General features: G+C 37.2%; 1 protein-coding gene across 1 annotated transcript in view; it reads left to right on the top strand.

Moving 5' to 3' along the window:
• Positions 1-4,458: 4,458 nt before the first annotated feature.
• Positions 4,459-16,934, top strand: part of LOC114250606 (sterol O-acyltransferase 2) — a 26,707-nt gene continuing 14,231 nt past the window's right edge. The window contains exons 1-4 of the mRNA XM_028184556.2: positions 4,459-4,890; positions 6,051-6,294; positions 8,967-9,118; positions 12,709-12,845. Of these exons, the coding sequence (XP_028040357.2) occupies positions 6,059-6,294; positions 8,967-9,118; positions 12,709-12,845 (525 nt within the window). The 5' untranslated portion in view covers positions 4,459-4,890; positions 6,051-6,058. The remainder of the gene's footprint in view (positions 4,891-6,050; positions 6,295-8,966; positions 9,119-12,708; positions 12,846-16,934) is intronic.

The raw sequence follows: 16,934 nt of genomic DNA, 5'->3' as shown, positions 1-16,934 counted from the left end.
CGAGCAGTTCGGGTTTCGCAGCGGTCACTCGACAACGCTGCAATTGGTCCGCGTCATGCATCACTTGGCGGATCGGTCCAACGCGCGCCAGTACACGGCCGCAGTCTTTCTCGATATCGAGAAGGCCTTCGACCGTGTCTGGCATGCGGGACTGATCCACAAGCTGGTGCAGAACACGGACCTCCAGCACGCCTACGTGCGACTGCTGGGGTCGTACCTGGAGGGAAGATCCTTCTTTGTCGCGGTCGAGGGCGCCAAGTCGTCGGTGCGCCCAGTCACGGCCGGAGTTCCGCAGGGAAGCGTCCTGGCTCCACTCCTCTACGCTCTCTACACAAACGACATTCCCACGCTCGAGGGTAACCTCCAAGCGTGGGAAGTAGACGTGAAGTTGGCGCTGTTTGCCGACGACAGCGCCTACTTCTCGTCATCCAACGTCCCCTCTGCGGCCATTTTGAGGATGCAGAGGCTCTTGGACTTACTGCCCCAGTGGCTGGACCGATGGAGGGTCGCGGTCAACGTGGGGGAGACTGCGGCTATCCTCTTCGGTCCGGTCCGCACAACAGTCGTCCCGGGACAGCTCAGTCTCCGTGGCGCTAATGTCGAGTTTAGGTCCAGCGTCCGGTACTTGGGGGTCGATATCGACCGGAGTTTGAGGATGACCGCCCACGCCAATAAGGCGTTGGCGGCCGCTCGCTGTGCGAGCTTCCTCCTCCGGCCGGTGTTGGCCTCCAGGTTGCCGGTCAGGACTAAGCTCGGCATTTATAAGACGTATGTCCGTTCCCGTATCACGTACGCAGCTGAGGCCTGGTATCACCTCATCCCGCAGGGTATGCGGGCGAGGTTACAGGTCCAGCAAAATCTGGCTCTTCGCACGATAGTCGGAGCAGGGCGTTACATCAGAAATGACGTAATCGCCCGGGATCTGGATGTGGAGTCGCTCGAGGAGTTCATCCAGAGGCTAGCTCGTAATCTTTACGAGCGGGCTGACGGTGGACCCCACGAGCACCTCCACAATATAGCTCCCTTGCACGCCAGACCACCTGATGGTCGGGCGCTACCAAGGGATCTACTGGAACCCCCGGCTATGGTAAGATAGTCGGCTTAACCGGAGTGATATGGGAGTGCTCATAATGAGTGCCCCCATGGGACTGAGCTGTCCACACTCTTCACTTCCCCCCACATCGTTGGGGTGCCCCCCTATGGGGACCCATTTTCCACCCCCGTTGGGTGGACCACTTCCCCGTCTGGGGAGTGTTTCATATCGGTCCCTCCCCGCGACGGTCTTCCCCTTTTGGGGAGCCCAGAACGGGTGAGCGCCAAACTAGTGCCGCGGCTCCTCCTCTGGTTTGTAGAGGTGGGGCCGCGGCATGGGGCCGGTGGCGGGCCCCACGGTTGCTGACTGTTGTCCCTGTCTGTATATAGTAGTTTAGTTAGTTTAGTTTAGTTGTAGTTAGTTGTAGTTAGATAATAAGGGGAAAAAAAAAAAAAAAAAAAAAAAAACATTAGGAAGCAGAGGACAGCAGCCGGCGCCGGGGTGCGTCGTCCGCGGGCATCACTCCTCCTGCATCATCAAGCCCGTCGTATTAAATATATGTATGTATTTTTGTCGATGTGAGTGTGCCGAAGCACGCTGCGAACAGCCCCCCCCCCAATCCAGTCTTGCATCCATTTCACCCCTGCCCTATGTGGCAGGGAGCGTCTGCCCGGGTAGTGGGGTTTACCCCGAGGCCCGCTCCGTGCCCCCGTAAGGGAGTACGACGACCCCGAAAGTAAAGTAAGTAAGATTTTCTTCCCTGTACAGCGGGACGATAACCGAACTTTCGGCGTAGCTAAGATAAATTTTTTATTCCAATTATATTGGCAATATGACGATTGACCCGTACTCCGTAGAGACCTTCTTGATCTGACGTATCAAGGTGAACGGTGGTATTCACGATATGATATATATTTGCTCCAGTGACTACTTAATACCGGTTGGGTCGGAAAATAGTCTCGCAAACTAAAAATAATGCGTTAAGTACTAACGTCGATTGTGCACTTGAAAATAAAAACACATAAAACAAGAAACAGAAATGTCGCTCCCTTTGCACGTTGCAATAGATATGCTACGAAAGATATAATCAAAGAAGACTTGACGTGAGGCAGGCGGGCGGTTGTAAGACTAATGCCAAATCGCTATGCAGCATGATAAGAGAACATGCTGCACTGAACCAACATAATATGGGATAAAGGCAAGAAGAAGAAGTAAGGTATGCATAATAATATGCATAATAGACTGGAAGATTCTTGACAGCAATGAGTGAGGAAAGGCATGAAATGGTAACCGCACCCACTCGGCACACGGTAGGCAGCGGCTTGGCTCTAACCCTGGTATTGCTAAAGTCCATGGGAGACGGTAAGCATTCACCATCAGGTGGACCGTATGCTCATTTGCCGATAAGGGCAGTACATTAAAAAAAACCCTTGAATATAATTAAGTCGAAGCAGGAAGAAGAACACACACACACTAAATTTTAAATTTAATATTCTATCTAAAAACCACAAGCATTACATTATTAAGCGCTTTAAGCTGACTATAAAAGTAATTAACAACCCACACTTTCATTACTGTTGCGTTTTTTAATTAAAAAATAAACAAAAGCCAAGCCAACCTGAAATTACTTTTGAGGGCTTTGATCCTTTGTAAGATTTTAACGTCGACCGAAACTCATTTTCTTTTATTTATTTTAAAACGTGGTACTTATCAAAATAAAGGATGACAGGGGCCAACTCATAATTCCATAATCACACTTCCGTTACGAAATGAAATATTAACTCGACCCTTTTTATCTATACCAGCTTTTAAACATTCAACACATGAAGTTAATTATAATAGACCCGAGAAAACTGATTAAAATTAAACTGAACTATTCCTAAGATTAGATTTGTGATTTCGATTCAATATTTTTAAGTGAAGTAAAAATTTTAACGCTTCATTAAATACCAAAATAATTCCGACCTCTTATCACACAGGTAGGCTAACTATTTCTTGTAAAAGATTTTTCTTTCAAAGGAAAAAGCTGTGTTTTATTGTATATTGCTCTAGATGGGTAGACAACCTGATGTTAATTGGTTAATAGGCTAAATAAATATGCCACAACGTAAATGCCATCACCTGTCTTAATACATAAGGTCCAATTCACAATGGTACTGTTTAATGGCTGTGTCACTCTTCTATGCATGACTGCTTAATGGCCAAAAAGGAAAACGTTGATGCCTACCACTTTAGAGTGAGAATAAACCCTACCACTACTAATTAAATATTTATTCATCGTGAAAATATTACCTATTTAATTTATTGCATAAATAAGTGAATGATCTTATGTCACACCTCGTGTTAAATACCGGATCCCATGAGCTTCACAACGTGAATACCAATGTAAACCTTAAAATATGAGGTGGAAGTGATTAACTGTATTGCTTAACTGCTGTCTCAACTTTCAACCCTAATGCCGAGTTTACATTACGAAATTAGTGTCATGCATGTTGAGCTCAGTTTCACGAAAGTAGTTTCGATATATGCGAAAGTAATTTCGTTAAAAAATTAGTGTCGCGAAATCCACAGTATCGCAGTAACCATGGCGCCTTCAGCATCAAAGCTATAATTTGCTATATTCAATGTAGCTAAAGAAATGCTTATATACCTATAAACTTAAAAAAAGACTATCAAGAAAAAAAAAAGTTGGTAGATTCGAGGATGGTCAACAAGAAGGCATTTAGGTGCAATGAAGTTAGTCTCTGAATTAGCAGATGAAGATCCTGAGAGTTATAAAAACTATTTTCGAATGAGTGAAGATAATTTTGATTTTTTACTATAGGTGTTTCGGGACCCTTGTCATTGATATTCATTAATAAGATCTATATTTTTTTCTGTACTCCATCATTGGTTTGCCATTTTCAACGCTTGAAGCGCGTCCGAACTAACAATACACACGTCCGCACAGCGCAGGCCCTTTCGCGACATTAGTTTCACGTCGCGTCAACACTATGAAATTAGTTGCATGACACTAATTTCACCAAAAAATCGCGCAGGGCACGAAACTAATTTGCATGCATGAAATTAATGCATGCATTACGAAAGTATTAAATTACACGTGAAACTGTTGGTAAAACTAATGTCACGAAATTAATTTCACGCCACTAATTTCGTAATGTAAATTCGGCTTAACTGCGTTACTGCATGGAATTAGAAATACACAGGATATGCCTGTGAGTGAGGCATTTACGTTGTAGATATCTGTGGGCTTCAGTGACCACTTAACACCAGATGGGCTGTGAGCTCGTCCATCAATATAAACAGTAAACATATGGTAGAGGCTCAATAAACAACATAAATGATTATATATTTTAATTTACCAGATAAGCGTTCTTGCCTTATTTGATAGTAAAATCAAAATGTGGAACTGATAAAAAATCGTTTCATTAGGCGTTAGTTCAAACGATAACACAGCTACGGATAATGTTACTTAAAATTATTTTCCTGTCTGATTATTCTATTTGTATAAAAATTGTATTAAGTGCGTCGCGGAAACATTTAGGCACAAAGTAAATGGTGCATTTGTCATGTATTAGTGTTGTGTTATTTGAAAATTGTAATGATATTTCTAATGAACGAAGCTTATCTGGTGTGAGAGGTTATTTTTGTATCTAACACCGGTACGTTCAGTTCATTTCTAGTGCAAGTCGTAAACAACCGGATTGTTCCGTAATAGAAAATAAATATACCCTCAATATTAAGTGTACGTGATATTGTTGGTTGCAGTAGTGTTGATTAGAAACATAGTTTTTGTTATAAATTTTTCTTGTACTTTATTTAAACAATAGCACTCTGCTCGTTTGTGTGTGCACTACGTAAGTAAATGTTTTTTTTTTTTTATCTTTTACATATCTCACAAAAAGAATATGCTTAATTTTTTTATTATTTAAAAAAAAATCATTTTTGTACGTTATTCATCAAAAGCATCTCTTGTGTTTTTTTAAATTCTATAATACAATTTAATGTAAGTTCTACTTAAAATTTAATTTTCTATTATTTTGAAAGCAGTTCTAATGTAGAATAATTAATACTAATAAAAACTTTGATATCCTCGAGCAAAATAACAATTCCATTTTGCTGGGGTTTTAAAGCTATTGACACTTCCCAATGTTTTTTGTATGTGTTTTAGACTAAGCAAATTATTACCCGAATAGTCTTTAACGATTTCTGTAATCCATAAAGATTACTTATCCTACGTATTTTTTGGTGAAGCAGTTATTCGGTCGGATAAGAAGGATGGTGCAGCCGCAACACATTAAAATTGAGACTTAGACCTCATATCTTCAGGCGGCTAGCGTCATCCACGTTATGCTGGATGGTTTACCCATTATCACCGAATACCCAATTAGCCATGAGCTCCTCTGTCCACTTTCAATAAGATATAAAAACTTCGTACTGACTTTGTACTGGTGAAAAAAACATATGTAACACCAGAAAGCTCATTGGTTGAAGCAGCCTGCGTGAAGTGCGTACTCACCAGCCCGCGTGTGCAAACGCTTAGGAATAAAATAGGCTATATTAGCCATACATGAGTACACCGTGATTATTCGAAACGGAGCTAACATGGCCATTGCCGAAATCGGCCAAGGAATATTGAATTACTTCGAATTGAATCCAAATGTTTTGAACTTCATCAATATACTTATAAATCATTATAATATCAATTTTATCACTACAGCTTTGCATTGATCTTATTAACTCTCAGACACAGCCCACTGAGTTTCTCGCCGGATCTTCTCAGTGGGTCGCGTTTCCGATCCGGTGGTAGATTCTGCGAAGCACGACTCTTGCTAGGGTTCGTGTTAGCATCGTCGTCAGGTTTGAGCCCCGTGAGCTCACCTACTAGTTACGGTTACGCTGGAATAGCCCCTCTAGGCTACCAGCTTAGGTAGACAAAAAAAAAAAGCATGTTTTTAAAACAGCATCACGGTCATAAAAATTATAAATATTAATTTTAAATTCATTTTGTTTTCAGTCATACTCATGTCAACTTCAAATACAGTTCGTCATAGAAAGAGGGCGGAGAATTATGACAGTAATCAAAAAAATATCATTAAGCAGAATGGTGATGTTGATTCAGAGTTTACGACCAGGGAGTCGCCACTGACGGTTCTTATAGACACTTCTCCACATATAAGAGCCCTGTACCATATTTTCGTAGTCATTTTGCTGATGCTGCTGTTCGACACCATGATTTATGACCTTGTGGAAAGAGGAAAGTAAGCTAAACTAAAAAAAAATTACTGATAAAAAATTAGTCACCTAGATTTTTAGAGCAGGCTTAAATTTTTATCACATATTCATCTTTCTATTACCTCATCTTGTCTCAACGTATGCAGTGACATCCGTTTTATGGAGTCTAAGGGTTCCGGTAATAGTTTAAGAGGAATTTCCGGTGCCGAAAACTTTGAAATACTTTTACATGTACTTAAAATTCTATTGACGCTCTCTCCCTTAAAACCTTTCAGACAGGGCACAAAATGAACAGATCGATCTCAGAGTGAAAATACCCATACAAAACTTGAAATACAATTTTTTTTTTACTTTCACCTCCTTTCACAAATTAAAATTAGTTTAATTTTCGTTTATAATTTTCGTTTATATAATTATTTAACAATTAAGTGAGCTTCGTCATAGTTTATGGAAAAATTAATATTAAATGAAAAACGTTGGTAATTTTAAAAAGTACTAATAATTATTTGTCAGGATTAAATGAAAAGTAAGCTATCTTTTGTACATCTAGCTAGTGCAAGACAGCAAAAATTAAATACACTCCATTTCGCCCAATACAGCAAAAATAATGGAATAAAACGATGTAGAGAATATATTGATAGATAAAAGAAATAAATCCTATACATTTTTTTTAGTTTAGACAGCCGTAAATATTCGATGTTCATTTAAGTTGCTTGTCGTGTAAAATATTTGATACTGTCTACAATGATCTTAAATTTTGACAATACAATTTATTACGAGTTAAACATTATCTATACCTATATATATAGTTATAAAAATGAATTGCTGTTCGTTAGTCTCACTAAAACTCGAGAACGGCTTTACCGATTTGGCTAATTTTGGTCTTGAATTATTTGTGGAAGTCCAGAGAAGGTTTAAAAGGTAGATGAATATGAAAATGCTCGGAATTAAATAAAAATAGCAATTTTGTTTTTCCTTTGATGTGTCCCCCGTCGGACGGATTCGTTTTGTTTGTTTTAAGTTTATTTTATACAAAAGTTTAGGTCTTTTTTTTTTCGATTGAGGCACTACGAAGTCTGCCGGGTCAGCTAGTCTGATATATTTTTGTGTGAGCTGTTCAAAATTACGACATTTCTCTTGTGTTAAATACTTGCGGGGGCATGCAAAAGTTATGCATACTTTTCGGAAGAATGCGCCGCTCGTGAATTCCACATTAGAAGACGTTTTAACAAGCTTTAAATAGCAGAACACAATGTTGTTCGTTCTTACCCCGAAAAAACGTATGACAGTTGCTTCGCTATACCATTATCGAAACAGATATAATGGTACTAGTTGTTACTAGCATTACTAGTCCTTTTTAATACGCTTTTATTAGCTTCAGACGTATGTTTGTAACGGAATCTTTGAACATGATTTTGACCCCCTTCAAAACGTTGGATTAACTCGAAATTTGATATACTTATTAAGGACCGATGACAATTCAATATTTAAAAAAAATTGAAAAAAATATGTTTAAAAAATTTAAATTCAACTAAAAAATGAAAAATAAATAATAGTTTCAGTTTCATATAGGTTCAGTTTCAGTAATAAAATCATTTTTTCTTACACTATTTTTAATTCAAATTTATTAAAATTTATTTTTTATTTTTTAGTTGGATTTTCTATAAAAGCGTATTTTGTTAGTATTTTTAAACATTTTTTTTTTCTATATGAATCGTTTTTATACACATAAATATAATATAAGATACCTAAATAAAGATTACCTTACACAATTTTACATTATTTTTAAATAAAATCAATGTTTATATATTTCTACATGCGTTACGTACAAAACTTATGCGTTTACTTCTTAAATTTAAATTACTGTAATACTCCTAAATCTACTTACAAACTGTAAGCTAGAGGTGATTTAACTTGAACAGACTTAATTGATCACACCACAAAAGCAAACGAAACTAAGTGATCCCAATGTCCAATACACATTAAGAGCTTAAAGAGATCCACAAACACTTGGGATTAGATTCCTAAACTAAATTACATTCTCAGATTAAATGTTGCCGTCAAGAATCTTGCGATTTCGATCCCGCACTAGGTCTACGCTCAAAATTAATTGTACAACCTATAAATTTTAATGTTAAATACAATAGTTTTGTTTTCTATAATCGTGAAATTGTTCACGATGGGTATTTGAATAAATAATCATAATGGAAATTGTTCCATTATGATTATTTGTAAATTATAGCCATAGTCATTTCGATTACAAAAAAGGCATGAGTTAATTAAAATTTCAACGAATAACATCTTAGTCGAAAAAACGTAAAGTAGATACCTATAAACATCGTCAGAAATAATAAAATTAAAATAATAAACACGAGATTAAGCCGTAACAATAGTATTAATTGTGTCAACTAATCGTGAAGACTGGAGAAAATATTGATGAGAATCGAATTAGGTGCCATAGGCAGCACCATCCTGTATATTTCTGCCGCGAATCAGTCATTTTTTCCGTTTTAAAGGGTGGAACAATCTTTATACTATTGAAACTTTGGCCTATGTCTGAAAAAAGGATTATGGGCTTCGTCTTACCGTCTATCTGACAATAATGATATTCAGTTGTTAAATCTTATCTTATAAATTCACTTCAAAAGTAAGCTTCGTATTGAATAAAAAATACATAAATACGTTTGATATTTTTCAGAATAAATATTGGGTTAAATGTGATTATCTCCGGTTTTGGCGACATAAAAAGAGGAGCTTTACTCTGGCTGTTTGAATTCTCTGTTGTCCTTGCATTTTACCCGGCTTTAAGAATATACGCGGCGGCGAGGAAACTATTTCGCAAAAATACAGGTATTTATTATGATATTTTTCAATAGCTATTGTAATTAATTCTAGGCTTAAAGGGCTAAGGCTACTACATATACCACAGCACAGGATTTTGTCGTAGGCTATGGTAACAAAAAACACGTATACGAGATTCGTACTGGGAAAGAAATGATGATTATACAAAAATATTAAAGAAGTAGTATTTTTTTTTGATTTGCTCTACTCTGTCCTTGAAAAACGTTATTTATTATTGAATTCGGTTTTTGTTTTCTTATACGATGCAGTAAGTACAATTTGTATTCAATGTCGATATCTGTTATCAGGAATGAACTCTTACAAATAAAAGTTTCCATTTCACTGTAACGATTTGGTATCGGGGTCAATATTGACCGATTTGATATCAGTAAATATCTACTTAGTTATCACAGTTGTAACAGAATTGAGTATAATTTAAAACAGTTAAAAACACAAACAAAAAAAAAGGTTACAGGCAAGACATAGGTTTACATCTTTTTTTTTTCAAATAGTTTGTAAGCAGACTTTTGGTAAACTTTAATAGTCTTATTGGTAAACAACTAAGTAGGCAGTAGCAACTACTCTAATAATTCTGTCTTCGCACTAATTATCGCCGTCGAGCCGAGGCCAGAATAGGGATGTCACCGGTATTTTGAACCTCAGTTATTTTCAGTCCCCTGCGTATGCATCATAATTGCATCAGACATTTTTCTTACAAGACAAAACAAATTATATGTAATATAAATACCACGAAACTTTTAAAATTTTAAAGCAAACGTAATCGATATGAATTTAATGCAACTTATAACCCTGCCTAGTTCGAATATAGAGAATATTAGGTATGTAGGCTCACATATCATCTTACCTATGCTTTAAACATCTTTAATCTCTAATTATTATATATCACATAAGACCTTATTCTGCACATTGATGAAGATTTTTTAAGCCGACGAGCACACAGTCCTCATGGTCATGAGCGCTAAAAATTAATTTGAATAGGTTACTTGGAATGCAAACTTGGAAAACTTTATAAATTTAAATATTTTACTTCAATACGATCTTAATGCCGTTCGTACTAGCGCTTTGGATACGAGACAATAGCCTAAAAACCCATTTCATAATACCTTGAATATTCCACGTCATTATCTTGAATATGCTTTTTTTGTGTCACAAATATGAAAGAGCTTTTCAGAATGGAAACATTCAAATTAAAGGAGCGTCGTTTTTTAAGCCCCTACAAACCTCTGTAAGCGTACGAATGAAAGTCATTAATTATTAAATGTTATTAGAAAGGCTTTTATGTTATTATCTAAAATATAATATGTAGTTTCATATGCACTATATGCTTTGTCTTTAGTTTCTTAAACTTATCTAACATCAGTATTTTAGTATTGCTTTCGACTAGATAAATATCGTAATCTTGCTGAAGCTCCTAACTGCCAATTAATAATGATTGCTTGAAAACACCAACCCTTAATACCTCAATCAGTTTCGACGATTAAGAACATTTAAGACTGAAATGTCATTTAGATTGTATGATATCATTAGAATAAATAGGCACATTTGCCACGTGTGACATTTTGGATATAATTATCCTTTGTGTGCTACTAATGGCACTATTAATATAAATGTGTTATTCGCTTGTGATGGTGAAACTTACAGAATTTCATCTATGATGTAGCTTAGATATTTAAAATTATTACAGGGAGCCATTGGCATGAGTACATCTTCACGATACATATGGTCAAAGTTGCAATTGTATTTAGTGGTGATTGTCCTAGCCTTCGAACACGGAAAGCATAATTCCATAAGTAGAAAGAGCTTACGGATACGTGCTAACATTACACTCTTTAACTATTTGTACGTGTTATTGATTTTTAATACATGATGTTCTTTCCTATTTCCTTCGTGAATTGTACGTAAGGTATTAGATAGATATATTTATATCTAGAAAAATGCGTCTGAGCCTCTGTACCGAAGAACAAATCCGGCAAACTAGAATAAAGTTAACGATATTTTCAATAAAGCTGACATTTGGAAAATTCGGACCTTCCTTCTACCAAACAATAACTCCATTCCAATCCGGTAGTCTTACCTTTGTCATTACCTATAGTTGTATCACTTAATACTGGTTAATACGAATACATCAAACATTATCAATAAAATCACGGAAGTTTATTACAAAGACAATTAAAAACATTGCCTACATTTCCGTAGGTAAGTCATACGCATTTAAAAGTTACTTACTACCTTTGAATCAAGAAACGTTTCTTTTGATATAAAATAGTAAAATTTCAAAGCTAAAGGCACTGAGCTGCAGCTTCATCCTTTTGTTGCAATTCGCACAGAGCCGAGCTCTCAGCGTACCCTCCAATTAATCGCTTGGCTAACCATGTGCATGAGCTATTAACACGGCTTAAATAAATACATGTTGTATAAAAAAATTACTTTATTTTATCTTTAAACAAAATTACAAGTGACTTATGTTATAACATGAAATTATTGATAGATACATAATATTTTTGGCTATTATTTTAATCTTCCTAAAATTTATAATCTGCGTACTGATTAATTGGATCCGGAAATAATCGCGAAAGATTTGTTGCAATGTGATTACTTCACGTGGTGACAAAACAGAGACAATTTTTTTTTCTTTACTCCTACAATCTTTGACTGAATTATATTTAAAAAGTCGTTTCTTTATAATATAACCCAATTAATTATGGACAGCACAATATTATCGAACTGGTGGTAGGACGTCTTGTGAGTCCGCACGGATAGGTACCACCACCTTGCCTATTTCTGCCGTGAAGCAGTAATGCGTTTCGATTTCAAGGGTGGGGCAATCGTTGTACTGTAAAAACTGAGACTTAGAACTCATGTCTCAAGGTGGGCCGTGGCATCCACTTTGAGACATAAGTTCTGAGTTTTAGTTTTAGAATACAATGGCTTCCCAACCCTTCAAACCGAAACGCTTCACAGAAATAGGAAGGCTTGTGGTACATATCCGTGCGACGCCCTACCACCAGTAATTAAGTTTTTTTATTTTTATTTCTTAGATGGTTAGACGAGCTCACAGCCCACCTGGTGTTAAGTGGTTACTGGAGCCCATAGACATCTACATCGTAAATGCGCCACCCACCTTCACCACCACCAATTATAAATTAGTCTTCTTAGACGCTGTCTAGATTTGCTTGTTTTAGATACGATAATACTATTTATCAATACAATTACATACTGCTACGATGATCACTTGTAAGATCGAAATCGGCCGAATAGCGTAGAAGTTATTATAAATTTAGATGTAAAAATGAGGTGAAAAACTGAACTTAGCAAAGAAATTAATTAAAAACGAACATTTAAGTGATAAATTTAATCGTCTTGAAACAAAGTCTTAAGTTTAATAACATTTCAAAAAGTTTTAATTAGCTATCATGTCATTTGTTTGTTAGGCGAACAAACAAGAAAAGGATTTTAAAATAATTTCTACGCGGTCGAATTAACATTTCTAATTTAAACTTTTACCGAATCGAATCAATGTGATTACTTTGCTTATTTCAGAGGTTTACGGTTGTATTAAAAAGTTTAAAAAAACACAGGTGTTCGTGACAGTCTATCTAAACTGGGGGTTATTGGTTTGATCGCCGTGGAAATTGTATTAATCGGGGTACCCATTGTGGACTTGGGAAGGAGACATCTAGCGTTGGCATCTTCGGCAGTTGTAACATGTGAAATGGTAAGCTTGAAGTTTAATAAATAAAATTTTGCAAACGTTAAACATATATTCATAAATACATACGTGTTTTATTCATTAACCTACAGTTGTCTCGGTCTCGCTGTCAAAATAGCTGCAAAATATACGACCCTAACAAAATTATTACGTTAGTAAATTATAGATTCTCGTAAGCACCTATGAACTTAGCTAACTCACTCAACTGCAAAGACCAAATACAGTAGACATCTAGTTTCCAGACATTATCGATCTAAGATCTTGGCTGTACAATTTAGAAGGTCCGCCAATGGATGTGCGATATATAAGTACTAGGTATGAAATTGCATACAGCATCATCGAAAATGGATATAACGTAATCTATACTTCGTATTTGTGTAATGAACAAGCAAAAGTATTCGGTATTTTACAAAGACTTAGTAAAAATATGGAGACCTTTAAAGTGAAATGTAACATAAATCAGCTGGTTGAGACCCTTGTCAGAGAGCGTGCCTAGCGTCAGTTAATCACGGGGAACTGCTACTGACGAAGCATCATCAACGGATATTCATTCACAAAAATATTTACGAGGATGATTTTTATAACTTTACGAGCTGCTCATCAAAGCTTATACTAAAAATACTTAGAGTGGACAAGCTAATGTAGTCCAAAGATATAGCTACTAACTAGTCAGATCATAAGTATTGTCACACAGTAAAAACTTTTCTTTTAGAATGCTGGCCACAAAAAAGTTTATTGAATTCGAATTTCGAATTGTTCATGAAAATAAAAATGTATACTTTTGGAATTTTACTCATTTTTAAATATGGAGTGGACGCTTAAAGAAGACCGTGTTGCAGTTATTGCGTTGCATCGTTGCGGTTACGCGCCATTCAAATATTTAACATACTGAAAACATTTGAATATAACCAAAAGATTCGTTTATCGTACCATCAAACGATACAATGAAGACTCTAGTGTAGATGACAGGTCAAGAAGTGGTCGCCCTCGGTCTGTTAGGACTCCAGCAGTGATAAAAGCTGTGAAGGCGTGAATTCAAAGAAATCCCAAACGTAAGCAGAAACTGTTGGCCCTTCAGATGGGGTTAAGCAGAACCACGGTGAAAAGGGTGTTAAATGAAGACTTAGGGCTTCGGGCATATCGAAGAAAAACAGGACATCGTTTGAATGCTCGTCTAATGGACCTGAGACTGAAGAGATGCCGCGCTTTGTTGAAGCGGTACGCGGGAAAAGAATATCGGGAAATTCTTTTTTCGGATGAAAAAATTTTTACCGTAGAAGAGAGCTACAACAAACAAAATGATAAGGTGTACGCACACAGTAGTGAAGAAGCGAGCAACCGTATTTCGCGTGTCCAACGAGGTAATTTTCCATCCTCGCTCATGGTATGGTTGGCAGTTTCTTATTGGGGCTTAACAGAGGTACATTTTTGTGAGAAAGGTGTAAAAACGAATGCAGTTGTGTATCAAAATACAGTCCTGACGAACCTTGTGGAACCTGTTTCTCATATCATGTTCAATAACAGGCACTGGGTATTCCAACAAGATTCGGCGCCAGCTCATAGAGCGAAGAGCACACAAGACTGGCTGGCGGCGCGTGAAATCGACTTCATCCGGCACGAAGACTGGCCCTCCTCCAGTCCAGATTTGAATCCGTTAGATTACAAGATATGGCAACACTTGGAGGAAAAGGCGTGCTCAAAGCCTCATCCCAATTTGGAGTCACTCAAGACATCCTTGATTAAGGCAGCCGCCGATATTGACATGGACCTCATTCGTGCTGCAATAGACGACTGGCCGCGCAGATTGAAGGCCTGTATTCAAAATCACGGAGGTCATTTTGAATAAACTTTAGTGTCATAAGAATCTATGTTTTGTTAAGTTCATTTTGGTATATGAATGGTTACATAATGAATAAACTTGTTTCAATTATTTTACATTAAACATGTGACAGAATTTATGACCTGACTAGGTATATAGCCAAGTCTAGAGCATCGAATCTATTGTAATACTGAAAATGAAACCAGCGCCCACGTAATTAATCAACATTGTAGTATAACAATGGTGATGCATTAGACCTCCTAATCGGCAAAAAAACATTATATATTCGTTTACTTTTCACTTAACAATACATGTAATAGTTTATATGTTATAGTTTACCTACCTATAAAACTTATGAAAATATATATGTTTTTAGACTACTTCAAAGTAATGTTTAAAACACTAATTCTGTTGCTTTCAATACAATTCAATTACTTTCATTTAAGAACAGAACTTAATGTAATTCCACAACCTCTTAATAAACATTTATTAACAAATCAATAACGACAAGACGGAGAGCCAAAAACATCCTTTGACTGTTAATTGATTGAACTTTGGAGATCTTTTGAAGTGTGACATAAATGAAATTCATTAAATTTGGATTTAATTAGGAATCTCGTCTCACAAAACCAATTTACTAAATCAATATATGTATAAATATATTTTTTTAATGCTTAGATGGGGGGACGAGGTCATGGGCCACCTGGTGTTAAGTGGTTACCGGAGCCCGTAGTCACCTATAACGTAAACGTCGCCATCTACCTTGATATATGAGTTCTAAGGTCTCCGTTTTTACAATACAACGGCTGCCCCGCCCTTCAAACCGAAACGCATTACTGCTTCACAGCAGAAATAGGCAGGGCGGTGGTACCTACCCGTGCGGATTCACAAGACGTCCTACGTCCACCAGTAATTATGCAAAGTATAATTTAGCGGGTTTGAATTTTATTACACGATGTTATTTCTACATCATGAATATTTATTAAGTATGTATTTCATTAGAAATTGGTACCTGCCTGCGGGATTCGAACACCGGTGCATCACTAGATACGAATGCACCGGACGTCTTATCCTTTAGGCCACGACGACTTCTTTGCGTGTATCTTCACCTAACTCGAGAATCATTTGTCCAATTGATATGAAATTATGCACACATAAAAGGGCGACATGACCATCCGAAGAAAATAGTTACGGTGCCTCCGGTACATAGTAGTGTCGAATAGGTGGCGCTGGTGGTAGTGACTTTTATCTTTTGGGCCATAAGTTGAATTGATAAGAAATCTATGTCCATAAAAGAGAATGTATAGGTATCTATATCTGTTCATCTAAAATGATCTAAAATGATCGTGCACATCTCCAGTACTACGGATTTTCTTGCTACTAGTTTTAATAAATAGATAGACATGGATTAATTTGTTACAAACTAAAGAGTTTTTTAATTGATATCGGAAGTTTCAAAATAAAGCTATCGTAATTTAAAGATTTCGTTAGATTTTAGAAATTTCATGCTAATTCAAACTATCAATTAATGCAAACTGAATTATATTTGTCTATGTCGTATTATAGACATTCAAAGCACTGTATTTGGCGATACTTTCCATCCGACTGATGACCACGGGAATGAAATTCGCAGGGGAATTTTTGGGACACTTTATCTGTTGTCAGCAAAGGAGACCAGAATAGTATTTTTAACCATTTTAATACATATTTCAACGCATTACATTATACATATTTTTAACTTGCGACGACTAGTGTAAGCACCAACGAAAGCGCTACGCGGAAACACGATACTTACAGCTCGACCAAGCTAAGTTTGCACCTCGCATCGATTACGTCACACTGCCGCTTAGGTGTAGTTTTTTTTTTTTTTTTTTTATGATTGAAAGTTTACTGGTGGCCCGAAGGCCTTTCCAGTTTCACCAGGACAGGTGGGCGAGCTAAGGCTCAGCCAAGAGGGGTGGGATTTGCTAACAACTGCCCGAGCGCCTCCGAAGGAGACCTAACAACTCAAGAGCAATTGTTTCGCGAATGAATCTACTACCGGATCGGAATCGCGACCCGCTGAGAAGATCCGGCGAGAAACTCAGCGGGCTGATGCATGGGTTAGGTTGCACGTCGACCTCTTTGTCGAGTTCGACGAGTACGGTTACCGGGGTCCCTAAGCCTGCCCCTAGTATTAGAGCTGAAGGCATCTAATGCAAAGGTTATTGGATCTGATGGATCCGTAAGGACGTGTCTAGGGCGTCGACGGTGACTGGCTCCTGCATGATCAGGAT

Source organism: Bombyx mandarina, chromosome 10 (genome assembly GCF_030267445.1).
Source record: "Bombyx mandarina strain Sakado chromosome 10, ASM3026744v2".
Lineage (NCBI taxonomy): Eukaryota > Metazoa > Arthropoda > Insecta > Lepidoptera > Bombycidae > Bombyx > Bombyx mandarina.
Note: the sequence above shows the minus strand (reverse complement) of the source record. Positions and strands in the feature narration are given on the sequence as shown.